Here is an 18,801-nt window from a genome sequence, read left to right as displayed (position 1 = left end):
TGTAGATAGTTGAAAAATACATAAAATGTTGATTATCTTGGAAAGGGTTGAGAATTGGACCATGCTTCACATGAAATTTTTTGTCTTTCTGGAGGAATGAAATTCTCTAGCAAAATTTGTGACGCGAGTAGCCTGACACCCTGTATTATACACATAAGTATGTAACTGTCATAAAATGTAAATATTCTTTTTTATTGCAAATTATGTGATTAAATTATAACTTGTAAATATTTAATCAATTTGATCATTAGATCACTTATTGAAATTTATGATATGTGAAATCACTATTTTGCTACATCTAATAGAAGAATCATTAATGTACAGATAGAGGATTTTGGAGGCAAGGAATAAAAATTTGACCACTTGATTTCTGCCGATTATATCAGAATAAAACCATTTCAAGACATAACACCAAGACCATAAATTCCATAATAAGAAAGTTTGTAATCCATCCCTAAGTTTGTAGTCGGTATATCATGATCAACCAGGATGAAAAATTTAAAAAATGTATATATGAGAATCTACTTGTTTAAGCAAAGGACTGAATTCCTTTTATTCCTAAACTGAATTTAGGAATAAAAGGAAAAGTGCTTAGATCAAATGAGTTGTTATTAATCTGTCAATATTGTAGCTAATGCGTAGTTATAATATTTTAGTACAAGAGATAGTTTATCAGGGTTACGACTTTTTTTATATATTTAACTGTGGTTAGCTGAACGATAAATCTTCAGCTTAAAATGGTATATTGACCACATTATCACCTTGCCTTGCCCTTGAAGTTCAAACTTGAATATGGTGATGATAACAAAATATAAATAAAAATAAACAATGTGAAAAACAAGATATTGTCAACTGCGAGAGTTCAATTTAAAACTGGTTGAATAAAAACAAAAAATTCTCCAAATAGTCAGTATTATTTGGTTTATATACAAATTAATAAATTTACAAATTGAATTTGTTCAATTCATTTTAAACGGCTGTTCGATTACATATTGCGCTTCCTTTTTATGAATTTCTCCGATGCCAACTGCAGGGGCTGCATATGGTGGTCTGCCGACAAATTTCAACTGCAAAAAAATGTTTAATAGAAGTGTTAAAATAAATAGTATCAATAATACTTGCCCTTTTGCCAATAAGATTCTCAAATCTTGGTTTCATAAATGTCCAAGCCCCCATATTTTGAGGCTCTTCTTGAGCCCACACATATTCTGGAAGAAGCGGTTACATTCATTTAGGAATTATTCAATTAAAATTCAATATGGTTTTGCAAATAATTTGTATTTTTACTGTACAGGTGCCAACTACTTGCATCACAAACTTTGCCAGAGAATTTCACTCCTCCACAGTGACAAAATAGTTCCCCTGTACAATGGTCTGATTCTCAACCCTTTGGATATTCAACATTTTATGTGTTTTTTTCCAAATATCTACAGTTTTTGTCATAAATCTGCTTGTAGCTCCTGAACTGTACATTTTTGGGGCAATCCAAGAGAAACAAAGAAAAGAGTGTTAAATTTCTTTAAGAAGGCACCCACCCTTCTAGAACTTTCAATTTAATTTTTGACAAAAAAATGCTAAACCTTTCAAAAATTGCAAAATTTAGAACTTTAAAAAACTAAATTTAATTTAGTAATTTTAATAATTTAATTAAAAAATTTAATATTTAATTAGTTAATTTAATTTTAAACTCATTGGAAGAGGTCCACGGTAGCCAAGTGATTATCATCAAAGACTCTTGACTCATAGACCCACGGTCGTGTGTTCGCTTCCCGCTGTCGGTAAAAAATAAGGCTTTAAAAAAAAAATAGTGTCATTAGTGGACAACTAAATTACGTTTAATTTTCCTTTTTTGTGCTTTTTTATTCACTTAAAGTTTTTTATTGGGGGGGGGGGTTGTACATTTGTACATCTAGTTATTCCTGTTCATGGGTGATTAAAGTTGGGTAATAAATTTTGTCCAGTACAAAAAGTTGATATACCAGATAAACTAAATGGTGTTCCGTTTCCTCTTTTTCACAGACACCATTTTTTCTTCCCATTTAGCATACAATTTCTGCATTTTAGTTTGATGTAATTAAATAAAAGGGCATACCACTACAAAGCTTATTAAATGAAGATATTGTTTATGAAATTTTCCAAGCTCTACAGTTAATTTTTCAATGAGGTTACAAATTTTAAATTTACCAGTCTGAAAGATTTAGCATGTTTGTTTAAGAAAAATTAAATTTAAAGTTCTAGAAGAGTGCCTTCTCAAAGACAATTTAACCCTCTTTTCGACACTTTTTTTGGATTTTCCCAAAATTGAATTGTTCACAAACTACAAGTAAATTTATAACAAAAACCATAGATAGTTGAGAGAAAAAAAAGCAAATGAAATATTGAATATATGCAAAAGGGTTGAGAATCGGACCATTGTACAGGGGAACGTGTTTCTCAGTCTGAAGGAGTGAAATTCTCTGGCAAAGTTTGTGAAGTGAGTAGCATGACACCCTGTATAATCACGTTTTTTTTTACAACTAATGGATAAATTAGAAAGAGAGGTACCTTTCACGTTTGAGAATTTAGCCAATTCATCTCGTAGTTGTACAACTGGAAATGGCACCAATTGTTCTACTCTTATAATTGCTGTATCTGTAATATTGTTCTTCTCTTTATAATCGTTCAACGGGAAATAATGTTTTCCAGAAACTAGTAAAATTTTGTGAATTTTTTTCTCGTCGGTAACCGTTCGGTCTCCTACAAAAGAAAAATGTATGTAGACTATGTACTTTATAAATAATTGAAAAAACAAGTACTACTAACATATGATTCATTATGACTGCATATATTTATTGTGCAATATGTTTCGCATTAAATAATTATTTTACTTTTTTATTAGGACTATTCAATAATAAAATATTTGTTTTATCACTCCAAGATAGTGCATATTGCCTTCTCTTGTTAAAACAAAACTATCAGTATTATAAAAAATTTCCACTGGTTGGTAAAGTGTGTTGTGTGTATTATGGCATTAAAAACAGTTGTGATGTAAACTATTGCTTTTTTAATTAGGTTTTTAATCATTTTGGAAGTTAGGAGGTCATGACCTGGGGATTTTTAAACTGGGAGGCACAAAATTTGGAATTATCATCAAAGGGAATATGATTGGGTGGTAGTAAGAGAGAAAGAGGAAATCTAAAAAAGAAAATTTAAAAAAAAATAAACCCACACATCAAACTTCACAAAATAACACTTGTGAACCTAACAGACACCCCATTCAACAAATACGAACAGAATTACTACAAAGATTTTCTAGGAGGGAGGATTGTGTTGACTACTCATAACCCCTGCGAAGATATTGCATAATAAAATGTTTTATCATGTCACACACACACACACACAAAATAAATAAACAAACACAATAATGAAAAACACATGACCCCATTCAGGACAGTGATTTGTGATATTAATTCTTCCTCAATTGATGTACTGAGAGTGTGATATTGCCCAAATTAAGAAAAAAATAGCAGAGAAGACCACGAATACAATCGGAAAATTACTAAGGTGGAGCCTAGATGATCAATTATATTGCACAATATTATGAATTGTGCAATATTTCCTACTGTTTAGGCGTTAGTATTGAAGTTTGCTCAGTGATTGAACAAAATTTTGAATGAGATTAACTTTTATTGCACCATATGTTTTCACTGCAGTGTTTAGGGTTAATATTGTGCAATATTTCTTAGTCTATGTCTAGCATTCATATGAACTGGGATCAAGATGTCATACAATAGTAGTGCACAATAAAAGAAATTGTGCAATGTTATTGTAGGTCTAGGGTCCACCTAAGACAAGATAGTGACAAAACCTAAAATATTGGGTTGTCCGGAAAATAATGCAGGATTTTGGTATTAAACAAAAAAAAAGAAACTAGTTACTTTAAAGCAATGTTCTTTAATCAAAATAATTTCCCATACTCTCAATACATTTCTCCCAACGTGTTGGTAACTTATTAATTCCGTCTGAGTAGAATTCAGAATTTTTAGAATTGATAAAGTCAATAAATGCATTTTCCAGTTCCGTTTGATTTTTGAATATTATGTGTTGTAAGTAGTGGTCCAGGTGTCTAAAAAAATGGTAGTCAGTAGGCGAGAGGTCCGGAGAGTAGGGTGGGTGAGGCAAAGTTTCATAGCCAAGCTCCAATAATTTTTGTGACGTTACACGTGACACATGTGGTCGAGCGTTGTCATGCAACAAAATGGGCCCTTTCCGATTGACCAAAGAGGGCTTCATTACTGCCAATTTCTGATGCATGGTATTAATTTGGTTACAGTATGATTCAGCATTGATGGTTTCGCCAGGATTTAAGAAGCTGTAGTGTATTAAACCAAATGAAGCCCACCATACCGTAACCATTACCTTTTTTTGATGAGTTGGGGGCTTTGGAGCTTCTCCTTTGTCGAGCCACTGTCCAGAACGTCTAGTGTTATCGTAGAGAATCCACTTTTCGTCACATGTAACAATTCTGGCCAGAAATGGGTCATTTTTGTTTCGACAAAGAAGTGATGCACAAACATCAAAGCGCTGATTTTTTGGCGATCGTTTAATGAGTGTGGAACCCAATTTTCGAGTTTTTTCACTTTTCCAATCGCCTTGAGGTGGTCAGCGACGGTCGTTTTACTGACTTTGAGTTGCTCTGCAAGTTCTCGAACAGTTGTTTTGGGGTTTTCTTCCACCACTGATCGCAGAACATCATCATTAAGAGAGGAAGGCCTTCCACGACCTTCTTCATCTTCAAGGCTGAAATCTCCCTCCCGAAATTTTTTAAACCACCTTTGCACAGTGCACTCATTAACACAACCCTCGCCCCAGACTTGGTTAATGTTTCTAGCCGTTTGGGCTCCGCTTCGGCCGAGTTTAAACTCGTAAAAGAAAATCGTACGAAATTCTCGCTTTGACATTATAAGGATGACTGAATTATTTCCAAGTAGCGGAATGCTACAGAGGTAAACAAACAATATCATTTGGAAGAGGATTAATAAGTGTTGACATTCATACAAATGAGTAATCCTGTAAACGTAAACAGAATATTTTATATAGATTTTTTTTAATGAAAACTTAAAATCCTGCATTATTTTCCGGACAACCCAATAGAACAACTGAATACTAAAAAAACTAAAATAGAACAACTCCACAAAATGCAAATGCGGAGACATATAAATTGAACAGACAGGGCAAAATAAATATAATAGGCAGATGTAAAGAACATACAATTGTTTAAGGACAATCAAACTACTCACCTCACAAAAAACTATCACAAACCCCTCAAGAATACTAGTACTACATGAATCATCACGATACAAAAAAAATGTTCACATATAAATTTCACACTATTCAAAGCACTATACCAATTAAAAAGGGGCAAAGATCACAAAGAATGATGAAAACCAGACATAATCCACCAAAGTACCAACACATACTGGACTTAACAAAATCGCACAGACCACTGAAGATGGTGAAATACTGAAAGCACAAAGGATAGGCAGATTAAGATGATCATTCAAATTACAAGTTTTTACATCCCATCAACCACAGAAGAAATCTCACAATAAAAAGAGTGGTTTTGTAAATAAAACTGTCTTACCTTATTTTGTTTCTCTTAATGAAAAGAATGTTCACAAAAGCAAAAATCTATTAATTGTACAAAATATTTGCCTTGATTACAACAAAACTTAATATAGTTTTCACGGTTTTATTAAATTTTCATTATCTTAATAGAAGCTATGATATTAAGAATTAAAAATATCACCTATAACCGGAATAAAAGAAGTGTTGGGTCCCATTTCATGAAGAGATGAAGAAGCCTCGGGAGCTCGAATTATTATTTTGGGCCCGACGACAATTAAAGGTTTCCTAAAGTTTCGGATCATCTGTTTAAAAAAAGGTCCACATAATTTTCACATCCTAATTGTGTTTAAAATTTGTTTTTATAATAGTACCTGGCGCCGGAGCAAATGGAAATACTGAGCTGCTGTTGTTGGATAAACAACATGTATATTCACACTGTCGCCATCAGGTTTTGTTTCATCTGAATTTGACAACTGCAAAAATCTTTCCATTCTACAAGAGCTGTGTTCTGGCCCCGCTCCATCGTATCCGTGAGGTAATGACAATACAATTCCACTTTGAGTTAACCACTTATCTAAAAATTAAATTTCTGTCAACAGATAAACTAAAAGATGTATCAAGTAGTCGATTTTATGTTTGTACCTTCTCCTGAAGTAATATACGTGTCTATTTGAATTTGAGCACCGTTGAAAAAATCCCCAAATTGAGCCTCCCAAATAACTAAATTTATTGGTGAAATAGAGCTGAATCCATACTCAAAACCTAAGGCTGCTTCTTCGGATAGATGACTGTTTGCAATCTGTTATAAAATTAATAATTGATAATAATAATTAATTTTTAAAAGCAAATAAAAGATAAAGAAAATTATATGAATGTGAAAACAAATAAATGCAATGTGAATCTAAAGTAATAAATTCACTAATTTCGTGGTCCGCTTGACCAATTAATATATTACAATTAATTAAGGTTTTTAGTTTAGATAAAAATTCGAATCCCGCTCGTGCCATTGACTTTTTTATCTCAACTAAAAACCTTAATTAATTCTAAAGTAATAACTTGTAAAATTAGGTGATTATTTAGATAAAACAATTTTTTTAACTGTAGGTTATACACTATATCGAAAACAGTGAAAATTTGTGTAATACTTGTTTAAAACACTAGACTGACATTCCAGCTAATAAAACTAAGTAAATAAATTATTAACAGTTTGGTCATCAGTGATCATCCACCTCTACTTAGCCTCATTGATTTAACAGCTTCAGCGATTTATCTCAAAAAATACAACCTTTTAATTGTTAGATAAGATAAAGACATGAATATGAGGACTAAAACCCAAAATGGAATATTGGCTATACACTGAAGTAATAAGACCTAAGGGATTGCTAATGTATATTGGTAACTTCAAATAGGGAGCAGATATAGGAGACCCTACTGAAAGTATTCAAAGCATTCCTCTGCTCAAGACTTCTGTGGCCTATTCCACAGTCCAAAAAACTGTGTTAGGGGCTTTGAGATGTATTGGGTGCATTTAGAACCAGCCCCTTGACCAGCTTCTCCTGCAAGTTGGGTTTCTGTCACCCCTTGACAGGCATGATCCTGTAAAACAAGCATAGCCAGATATACAAGAGACTTCGAACTTGGACATAACCCCTGGACATTCACTTTGGCGAAGCCTTAAGGATGGCACTTGAGCTGGGAAAATGGCTCTGGGTCCTCCTAGTTATACTTGTACTCATCGAGGTCGTGACCTCTGCCACACCCCTACCGACCTGCGATCCTAGAACTCATATCGGGGTTCACCAGTTTTTGTCTCGTATTCACGGATGAGTCAGGAACCAGCGAGGGTATGACCTGCGCCATGTATAGCGAAGGCTTGCCCACTTCGTGATCATGGTGATTCGAGATGAAGGAGGCTCTACCTATCTCATCTGTACCAACTCCCGAGGGCGGTTTTAGCTATTTGTGACAAAATCTTGGTAGATCCTCCCATCATCATGATGTATTAGTCGGAGTGTGTATTATACTGCATCCTTTATGAGCTAATGAATCCCTCCAACCCTCTCATCATACTCTTATTAGAGAGATATGCTTAGTTGGAGCACCTCAGAAAAAATGGTGCTAGTCATCTGGATACCTGGACACATTGGGCTGGAGGGCGACAAATGTAAAAGATTATGTGGCAAAAACTGCAAGTCTTGTCTTCCAGACGGAGCCCTTGCGATCCACCCCAGTAATGCTGTAAAAGCAGGAAAGATTGCAATTAAAAGAATGTTGGCAGCATCAATGGGCCAGATTGTCCAAGAAGCTCTTGTATGTCAAGAGCACGACTGAGCAATTGCCCACCAATTAAAACACAAGGAAGGGATTGTGCTTACCCATTTGAGAATAGGCCGTAATGGATTGAGTTTTGAGGCAAACCCCATGCAGGTGTCCTACTTGTAAAGAAAGGAAGGTTGCTCACTTTGTGTCACACTTGGTCAAATAGGGCGACACTTGGCCCCTTGCAGAGAGTGAGTAGGAATCACACCCAGCATAAAGACAGTGAAAAACCCAGATTACAAAGGAGAAATCGAATACAATTATATGGTAAAATACAGCACCAAAACCAGTGAAGGAACCGGGTTATATTTTTTGTAAACCAAAAAAACATGATCAAATTTGTTCGGGAAGTAGGCCTCCATTTTTCAAACTTAAATTTACTTGCCACAGAAAATCTTAAAAAAGATAGTGACAAAAAACCTTATACAATCAAACAGCCAAACAGTACTAAAAACAGTAAAAAGGTCACATTTAGGCCAAGAAGTCAATGTCAAGATCAAACCTAGGCTCCTCCATCTTAGAAAGTGATTAGGTTAGGGTTAGGGCTTATGGATAGGTTACATATGAATAATTCAATCATTTTCTATGAAGCAGAGAAAATATTGAAGTACGAAGAAAATACCTATTTTATCAGTTTGACAACAAAAATTGCTTAATACAGCAAAATTCTGGAAATTGAACCTTATTATTAAAGCTAGTGGGAAATGTTTACCTCCAAATGACCATGTTGTTCAGGGCTAATATTGTTCAAAGGAACATAGACATCGTCAGTTTCATGATTTACGAATATGGCATGTCTATGAGCGAATGTCCCTCTGCCGACATCTTGTCCACAAATTCTCACATTAAAACCTAAAATAAATTTTAAAAAATAATGCAACTGTAAAAAAAATTAATAAAAAGAGTGATAAATTATTACAATTAAGATGAAATTTCCATGTAATACGTAAATTACAATAAATTTCCCACATCAGTTTCTAAATAAAGAATGATAATATTGATCAAATATATGGACAAAATGTTCTTCTTAAAAATGAAAGGATTTACAAAATAAAACACAGTGAAATCACAATACACACTTCTTTTTTTTATTTCAAGATAACCAAATTACGTTGATTTTTTTTCTTTTTTGAGATACCTATAACCTGTATAGGTACAGTAAACTGTGAAGAGATAAAAATTAAAGCTATGACGATTAGAAGTGAACAAAAATTAAAAAGTAGTACACTTAGGAAAACACTAAAAACAAATAACTTATCCTAAATATACCAGTCAGTCACTTAACATTTTTTTCAAATTGTTGAATGTTTGTTAGCTTACCTTGGTATAAAAGAGAGCCTATAGCTAATGCCTCACAAGTACCCCAGTCTAGTGAATTTCCTGACTGTAATTTAGATAATCGTGACTGTATATGGTTTTTTACCAAGTTAGGATGAAGAGGCTTAAAAAAACATTCAGTTGATCAGTTTTAATATTTGCAGTTGAGTGTAGGATAATATCGCTTACAAATTTTTCAGGAGCTTCGACTGATTTTTCTCCAATAAACCTTAAAAGATCTGTATCTAGCCCTGTGTCCCATGATGTGACTGCATTTGGTGCTAGGCGATAATTGCTCCATAATTCTTGGTTATATACCTACAATATAAAAAATTTAAATGTATGCATAAATGTATGTGTAACAATAAAAAATCACAATATACACTTTTTTTCATTTCAAAATAACCAAATTGCATTGATTTTTTTCTTTGTTTTGTTCTGTTCTATTAAGTTAAAGTTGGGTTTTACAACATATGTTCTTTTTTTGTCTGTGTTTAGTGTAGGTATTTTGTCCTGTTGTTCTACTTTGGTTGTTCATTTTGTTTATTATCTCTTTTTTTTATGTGTTGTTTCATTTTTCTTTCCATTAGGTTAAAGTAGGGTTTTACAACTTATGCATCATTATTCTTCTTCTTGTCTTTTGTCTTTTTTCTATGTGGATATTTTTTCTTATTTTTCTGCTTTGGCTGTTCATTGTGTTTTTCCCTCCTTTTGCCATTTTTCAAATGTCGTGTAATCGGTTTTGATTCTCGACGACAATTGAAATGGCGACGGAGAGCTTTAGTGAAGTGTGCTTCATTTTTTTAAATCATTAATTCACTACTTTCGTGGTCCGCTTGAACTATTAATATCTTTCAATTAATTAAGGTTTTTAGTTGAGATAAAAAAGTCAATGGCACGAGCGGGAAGTTGGTGTCCGAGTGGATCGACGTTACGATAGCTCAAGTGGTAGAGCAGCGACGTATCTAGCTGAAGATCGTGAGTTCGAATCCCGCTCGTGCCATTGACTTTTTATCTCAACTAAAAGCCTACCGGACCACGAAACTAGTGAATTTAATTGTGTTTTTTCTTTCTTTTTCTTAAATGATGCCCAGGACAAAAAATTGAATTACTGGATTAACCCCATTCCCCATTTTTCACACTGTCACCACTTTTTTCCGATTTTGCATAAAATTTCTGCATTTTGGTTCGATACAATTAAAGAAAATGGTATATGGCTAGAAATATTATTACACAAAGTGTTATGAAATTTGCTCTACCAAGAATGTTTGCAATGAGGTTGCAAATTTAGTTTTTTTACTAATTTTAAATTTACCAGTTTTTGAAAGATTTAGTGTTTGTTTTTACCAAAAATTAAATTGAAAGTTCTAAAAGGGTGCCTTCTTATAAGAAATTTAACGCTCCTTTTGATGTTTTTTTTTATTTCAGTAAAAATGAATAGTTCAAGAGCTATGAGTAGATTCATGATGAAAACCATAGATGCTAGAAAATAAAATGTTGAATATCTGCAAAAGTGTTGAGAATCGGACCATATGAACTTTTTTGTCGCATTTGAGGTGTAGAAACACCTGACTAACTTTGTTGTACTAGTAACGAATCACCCTGTATATTAAACGATCATAAACCTACTTAGATCATCTGGACTATAAATACTTCAGTCGGTAAATAAATTTATACCTGTGGAACGAATGAATCAACTCCATGGAAACGTTTATTAAGTTCTTTCGAATAATCATTCTCAATTTTATTAACTTCTTCCTTTGTTGTGACTTTTTTATTAATTAAATAAGCAGCATACATATCAGGAACAGTACTACAATAAAAATTAAAGTAAATTTATTAATATTTGTGTCTAAGATGGTGTCAAACAAGAAAGAGAATATGAAAAAGTACTAAACTATAATACTACCTCTTACTATTAATAACTCTATAGAGAGAAGGATTTGTAAATGTTGGATCATCTACCTCATTATGTCCCCATTTTCTATAGCAGATGAGATCGATAAAAATAGTCTTCCGGAATTTTCGCTGATAATCCATAGCAATCCGTGTTGCCTTTATGACTTCCTGTACAATTTTTTAATTTTTATTTCCCTACTCTGATGTATGAAAACTGAATACATACATTTGGGAAATCTCCGTTTACGTGTAGCACAGGTGCAGATATGATCTTTGCTACATCAGAAGCATACCGCGTCCCCCTTCCACAAGAAGGAGGTGTAGTGAAGCCAACTTGATTGTTAATAATCAAATGTACGGATCCACCAACTTGGAAATGTGGTAGACAACTCATAATCAAACTCTCCTGGCTTACTCCTTGACCCATAAGTGAAGCATCACCATGAACCTAATTAAACATAATTTATTTCGAATTAGGCAAGGTACTGCAATAATAGATCCAAAAGTGCTTTAAACTTTGGTTGAAATATTCCATTTGTTTGTTGTTTTTTTTAAAGACAATCTTTCTGAAATAATTGTGAATAACTAGGTGGAATTACTATTAAAAATTAATACTGAGGCACTTTCTCATTATTCAACTTTTGATGACCAACTTTAAAAATTTCAAAGCAAATCGACTAATAACTATTTAAAATTATCCTGTGAAAATACCATGAACTGGAGTGTCTTGGAAAAATGGTGGCTGTTGTCTGAGTACCAGGTCTAGAGGGTAATGAAAAGGCGGATGAGGCGGTTAAGGCCAGGTCATCCCAATCTCTGGACTTAACCACCGCTTTGCTGTCTGACGCTAAACATGTACTGAAAAAAGTGATTAAAAGAAAGTGGCGATGCCGGTGGGCCAGATGGGCAGAGATAATCACACATATCAAGATCACTGTCGATATAAGGCCCACAGAACAGCCAACTCGTAGAAGGGAGTCATCCTCACCAAGTAAGAATGGGTCATGCGATTTTGACACAGACTCTTACTTTTTATCAAAGCCCGCGTATGTGTCCAGCATTTAGAGAACAGTTGCTTCATGCGTCCTACCTAATTAAAGGGTGCAATTCATTGGCTCTATATAGAGAGCATGTAGGAATGCCACCTGATATGAGGATTGTGCTTGTGCACAGCAGCGAGTATTTGGGTCCCCTGTTCTGCCTTTTGAAGGAAACATACATAATATACATGTATTGGTATGTGTCAACAAGTGTAGGTTGAGGGTAATATACGTACTTTGGTGTGAATGTGTGAGAGGGCCGATGGTGGAATATTAAGTTATTAACCTTCAATTAAGTTATGTATATAATAGATGTAAAGGGTGATGGAGGAATATAGAGTACTTCACCATCCTAACTCAGTGAATGGTATGTAAGTAAGAAAGAATGTATTTAATAATGCGGGTGAGTGTGAATGGATTTAAGTACTGATTGCATTGTGTGCTGAAATGACCTAGCTGTTGACGGCACCCGGAGCCCAACCTTGGCGGCTAGAGGGATAAGACAGAGGGTCTGACCCTGGATTGCAAACACCCAGGGTGGGTGATTCTCAAGGCCTGCCAGTAATTTATTGTAAACTACAAAAGTTGGAATTGCCAGTGGACTGCAAGAAGTGATAGTACATGTGCAGATTTGAGCTTACAGAAATAGTAATCAGTATCCTGTGAAATAAAGAAAAAATTCCAGAATTACACTTTAGTAGTGAATTTGGGGGGAAGCAAGTTGGGCAGAGAATATATTTGCCTATAATATTTTACAATTTGAGAAAATGTTTGTTTCTACCTACTTGTACATTTAAAACTTGATCGCCAAATCTGCCATTGCTTTTTCCATAATCACCTTCTGATTTGAGCTGTTGAAGTGCCCTTGTTTGTCCTAATGACACAGGACAGACTGCCTAAAATATAATTGACACGTTTTAAAACTTATTTTGTTAAAATTGTGAGATTTCTAAGGAGAAGAACCTGTAGTTTAGAAGTTACTTCATTTTGATCCACCTATCCTCACTGGTTCCTTTCAAATTTTGGCATTCCATCTTTGATACTAAAACCCAGTTCCAGTGAGGATAGACAGACCAAAATGATCGGAAACGATCAAACATACTTATTTTATTGTTCAATTTGTACTGAATTGAAGAGAAAAAAAATTATAATAAAAAGATCCATATTGGTCACAAAGAGTGATAACATACAATTTGAAAAAATGGATAAAACATTAAATACATTAATTATACTTTTTAAATAAAGTCTTGGTTGAGATGAAAAAGTTAGTCATGAGCGGGATTCGAACCCACGACCTTAAGGATTAATTAAATGCATTGTACAAACCTCTAAATGAGAAGGCAAATTGGTCATTCTAACATTAATCTCTTTTCCGTTGTACTTCAAAGTGGCAGATGGACCTGAAATATTAAATACAATTTCTTAAAAAGGGTTCATTGCTAAGCATCGCAACTATTAGAAATGATTTATATATCTACAAAATTTAAATTGAAAAGAACAACTTTATTAGATTTTTATAGTATTTCTCTAAATGTTCATTAATTTATCAATCGGCATCTAGCAGCCCAGTAAATCTTGTCATGAGTTTTCTACAGCCCGCATAGTGTATATATATTTAATTGTCAAAATTCTTGTTTTCAATATGGATCCATAGTTTTATTTAATTTATATCATAGTATAAAAATATTTTTCTTTGGTAAATCAATTATTAGCTTAAAAATTTAACCTGTCAGAGCAATACTTACATAAATGGCTTATGACATCTCCATTCAGTGTGTACTCAGGAGGAAATTCAGATTTTCCTCTGACTTTTCTAAACAATATCTCTGGAGGCATACCTAGAAGCCCTGTGATGAAACTTAATCTCCCTCGGTGGTGCGCTGCTACGACTATGTCTGTGACACCGTCTAAAACGAAAATTAAATAAATTAAATTAAATTGAATAAATTGTATCGATATGATAAAGAGTAAAAATAAGAATACCTAAGCTTGCTATGTTAAAGAGCTCTAGAAAAAATGACAGGGCACTTTCTGCCCCTTCGCCACTATATCGTTTCAGTGTCACAAATTTCAACTTGAGAAAATTTTCAAATGTCTGTGACTGTAATAAAACTTTCAAATTTTCTTTTTCATACTCATGATCTATTGTATGCTTGTGAACCACTTCTTCATATTTTTTCTGAAACCATTCTCGCTCATCTAGGTTCTAAATGGAAAAAACGTGTTAGCAGACGTAGAAAATTTACTTATTTTTAAATAATATGATAAAATTATATTTTCTATAAGTATTTTATCTATTTCATTGTCAGTCTCCCCACCACCTGGGATCACTGGACAATAGTCTCCTTTTTTACGATGGGACTTAAAGACCTTATTTAGACCTTAAGGTGGAATTGACCATATATATTATATCAATTATTTCCCTAGGCATTCGTTTTGCCTTTCCCAAGTGGCTGTATCATTTCCAGGCTAAAGCTTTGAAGCCACAAAGGTATGTTTAGATGTCTCTGTTGTTTCATAGCTGTGAAATTTCTAAGTTTTTTGTTTTTTTAATGGTGATAATTAAGCAGACAATGGACAGTATAAAGGCCTATTATTTTACGCCAATTTACGGTGTGAGGGTTTTACCCGCTTCAACTAATTTGTCAGACTGTTTCTTGCCTTCCATCCCCTTGTATCCTGGCATTACAATAAATGGTGTCGTTTCTAAGTCTTAAATGTACCAGCATTGGCTTTACCTCTAAATCAGAGTTACTTGGTTGTGTTTTCCCAGAATATTGAGGTATGTTAGTCCTTTTCAAAATCAATTTTGAAGGTAGTGGCCTCTAGGGTCTACAGTGCTGCTTGACTGTCTGGGAATATGTCCTTTCAGTCCTTTTTTGAATATTTCTTGTGTACAGTTCTACTACATGCATCTCAGCCTGGAAAATTGATTGTGTGGGGCCCAGAGGTTTTGCTAAATCAAATTTTGGGCCACTATTCACTTCCTCCTCCTCCATTCCATTTTGGATCCAACTGTGTACTATAAGGATTGTGATGATGATGAAAATATTACAAAGTGGGAGTTTGGTATTTCAAAAGCACTGCAGCCTTCTAGTTCAATGTATTTGTACTAAGGTGATAATTAAGTTGCCAATGGCCACTATAAAGAACTACATTTTCATAGTCATAACAATTAATTAATGATTAGTTTATGAAGGGGTTAAGAATATCTATAAAAAGTACTATTAGATAAAAACAATCAGGATTTTTGCAATATTCATTTAAAATACGTACAAATTGTGCATTAATACTTGCAAAAGATAAAAAAAATATACAATGTAATAATGTATCATCCTGGTTTGTTGGAGATTTCTTTACAAGCCAGGGTAAATGGAAATGATCAAACTAGGTGTCTCATGATCTCAATGCAACATTTCCAAAAAATTACACTGAATGATGCCGTTTCTAAGTCTTAAATGTACCGGCATTACCTTTAAATTCTTATTTTATTTTTGACTTACATCTAGATGAGTGAATTCAACGCTTATTTTGCCACAATATGTATCCTCTAGCCACTGTACAGCGTCATCAACAGTACCATCCTGTTTATCATTCAATAATCCATCAAATGAATATTTTTCCTTTGAATTTAGACCGTAGCAATTCAAGTTAAGCTCAGGAACTTCCCTGTAAATGTATAAAATATAAACCAAAATTTTCAGATAATATTGTACAACATTGGGAGGGGAAGATCATTTCAGGTCTAAAGTATTCAATTTATTATGTTCAAAGTTAATATTCTGTTATAAAATTTTATTTCATTCTAGTATAATAAATAAATAATAATATATAAGAAAAAGAAAAGGCATTCTTTGGCTGAGAAGCTTTGCATTGTTCTAAACTCATAAAAATAAACATAGAAAGAAAATTGTTAAAAATTTGACAAATAATGTGTTCAGACAAATTAAACCATATTTATTCAAAGACAATGCATTAATAAATCAGTTTTTCCAATGTTGGGCCAATAATTCTGGCCATTGCAATTTCCAAGTATTTGTCATATAAAGTTCATACTCATCAATAGTCATTAGTTTCACTGAAAAAACTACTTACTACTTACAACGTATGTGTCGAAAAATTTGCTGGATTGGTCTGTGCTTTCTTATGCCCGTGTTCCCTATAAGCAGCAACCAGTGGGTATAATTTTGCATTGTCATTTTTAGGGTCAAATATGCATTTGTCTCCTGGAATAAATGAGTTTACTTTAAATGTAAGTCATATTCATGGAAAATGGATACAGCAGTAAGATAATACACCCCTTATGATGTAGCAATTTTTTTAAATAGGTTTCTATAAGAAATAACTATAAACTCAAACCATAAGTAATTCATCACAAAATAATATCAAACTACGATCTGCTTGCTAAAAGCCTCTTATTAGCAAAGTAAACCAAGGTAAGCAGCTGGCGTTTGTAAAAAAAAATTCCTTGTTCAGCCTTCTAGCTTTTGTGACAGTTATTTTCACCGATCAATGTGAATTCAATATTTTTAGTACTGATGGCAATGTTAGAGTGTTGAGGAGAAAAAGTGAGGCTATGATATTAAACAACTTATGCCCCACATTTAAACACATAGGAAGAAGTACCATTGTTTGGGTTCTATGGCTACAACTGGAGTAGGCAACTTAAAGATAATTGAAGGAATAACAGATCAATACATGTATATTGATATTCTAAAAGAAATCTATGACCCAGTGTTATCAAGTTTGGCTCAGGATCAAATTTTACTTTTCAAAAAGATTGACATCCTAAACATAATACTAGAAGCGTCGAAGAATGGTACAACTAATTGACAGAGTTCTGGCCCCCAGTCTGCCAACACCCTGGGGATGTGATTCTAGATTCCTGCCTATAATTAACTGCAAATTCCAAAAGCTGGAATTGCCGGTTAACTGCAAGAAGTGATAGGTTCAACTCTCCACATAGTGCTGATTTGAGCTTATATACATCCAAAATTTAAATTCGAATTTTTCAATTTTAGGTTAGTTTAGTTGTATAATATTGTAGAGGGTGATGAAGAAATATTGAGTACTCCACAACCCTCATTGAATTAATGGTAAATAGAAAATAACATATTTGGGTGTGAATGAGTTTGAATCTAGGAACTGTGTTGGATGCTGAATTGACCTAGCTGTTGACAGCATCCGAAACCCCATCCCGGTGGCTGGGTGGATAAGACCGAGTTCTGGCCACGGACCGCCAACACCCAGATGATGTAATTCTAGATTCCTGCCTGTAATTTATTGCAAATTGCAAAAGCTGGAATTGCCGGTTAACTGGAAAAAGTGAAGGATTCAAATCTGCACATAGTGCAGATTTGAGCATATATAAATCCCAAATCCAAATTTTTCCATGTGTTCTTAACCTCCTTTTCTGGTCATTAATACTGAGTGTATGCCGAATTTTTTACTAGCTTAGGTTTGTTGCATGTAGGATATAACCTTAGACCATTCACGCTAATAAATGCATTCATACAAGACAATCTAAAGAGTTTACCTAGGACTCTGTTCGACTCCTTTGGTTTGTGGCCGTAAACTCCTGTTTTCCACTGGTACTGCCTGAATTGTAAGTGAGGCCGGTGGCCTGCGAAACGTTTCAAAACGTGCTGCCGTGTCGGACGTGTCGCCCCTATCCTCAGCCAGTTGAAAACGGACGGATTCATCTTTATTATCGCGGGCTCCGAAGCACAAAGCATTTCTAAAGCCTAAGAGTGAAGAGTTGAATTTTGAAGGGAGCACACACTCACAAAAAATGACCTCCTTATCACATATGTGTTATCTTATATTATTGATATTAGATAATATAAAATGTTCTGATTAACAGTATGGAAACGTGCCTTTTTTATACTTTTTTTACCTTTTGGGTTGTTTCGAGATCAATTACACTTCAAAATATTAATCATAGGTATGCGAAACCGTCTTTGATAAAAATTAATTATAAGGAATCAGCTTTTGGGCCGTTCACTTTCCGTCGATTGAATTGGATTTTACACCGTGTACGTTTTATTCAATCACCTAACAAATGCCAAGTCGTAAAATCTGTAATGAGTTATGGCCTGTCAAATTCTCGATTGTCTACATGTCTGCAATCAGTTAAAAAAAAGCTCGTTATCTGTGTATTCACTTCCACTGTTATCTGATTTGGTGCCAAGGTCTTAAGCTGGCCCGCTGTAGATGTAGAAGTGCAGAAGCCTGCTGAAAGGTGGGCCGTTATGCAGTCTAACACCGGGCGGAGTTCACTATTTTATTCTATTTGGCTATTTTTAAACGACGCCCACAAACAATTGGCTCTTCGCCTTCGCCTCATTCCGACATATCAAATAATGACCTCATTTCACTCTCACATCCTTTTCGACACAATCTGAGTTACCTATGCGCTGACTTTTGTCGCAAAATGTGGCTTTGTATGGTAGTCAAATATAAAAAATGTTATATCGTGTTATAAACCGTTTTATTTTTATGGAAGTAGATGATCTTGCAAGGGGTGCTGCACTGATGATGGAACCAGAACCCTTGTTCGGTTTGGGGATCCATACTATCACATAAGTCCAGCAGATCCATCACAATAGTTTAATCTAAG

General features: G+C 34.1%; 1 protein-coding gene across 2 annotated transcripts; it reads right to left on the bottom strand.

Annotated features, from left to right (window-relative positions):
- Positions 1–895: 895 nt before the first annotated feature.
- On the bottom strand, positions 896–18,427 carry LOC106667210 (probable 2-oxoglutarate dehydrogenase E1 component DHKTD1, mitochondrial). Of its 2 annotated transcripts, XM_014395026.2 has the most exons (20): positions 18,079–18,427; positions 17,719–17,926; positions 16,285–16,408; positions 15,686–15,851; positions 14,166–14,388; positions 13,928–14,089; positions 13,509–13,582; positions 12,968–13,078; positions 11,369–11,590; positions 11,153–11,310; positions 10,921–11,056; positions 9,433–9,561; positions 9,247–9,367; positions 8,639–8,778; positions 6,250–6,406; positions 5,979–6,181; positions 5,789–5,909; positions 2,545–2,736; positions 1,123–1,208; positions 896–1,067 (listed from the first exon to the last, which is right to left on the bottom strand). In XM_014395026.2, the coding sequence occupies exons 2-20, from the start codon at positions 17,915–17,917 to the stop codon at positions 960–962; spliced, it is 2,832 nt and encodes a 943-aa protein (XP_014250512.1). In that variant the 5' UTR covers positions 17,918–17,926; positions 18,079–18,427; the 3' UTR covers positions 896–959. The 2 variants fall into 2 exon arrangements, with proteins under 2 accessions (XP_014250512.1, XP_014250511.1); XM_014395025.2 differs by lacking the exon at positions 18,079–18,427 and having other exon boundaries at positions 17,719–18,000.
- Positions 18,428–18,801: the final 374 nt, after the last annotated feature.

The sequence above is a fragment of the Cimex lectularius genome, unplaced genomic scaffold, assembly GCF_000648675.2.
Source record: "Cimex lectularius strain Harlan isolate CLEC.00 unplaced genomic scaffold, Clec_2.1 scaffold27, whole genome shotgun sequence".
NCBI classification, from domain to species: Eukaryota; Metazoa; Arthropoda; class Insecta; order Hemiptera; family Cimicidae; genus Cimex; species Cimex lectularius.
Note: the sequence above shows the minus strand (reverse complement) of the source record. Positions and strands in the feature narration are given on the sequence as shown.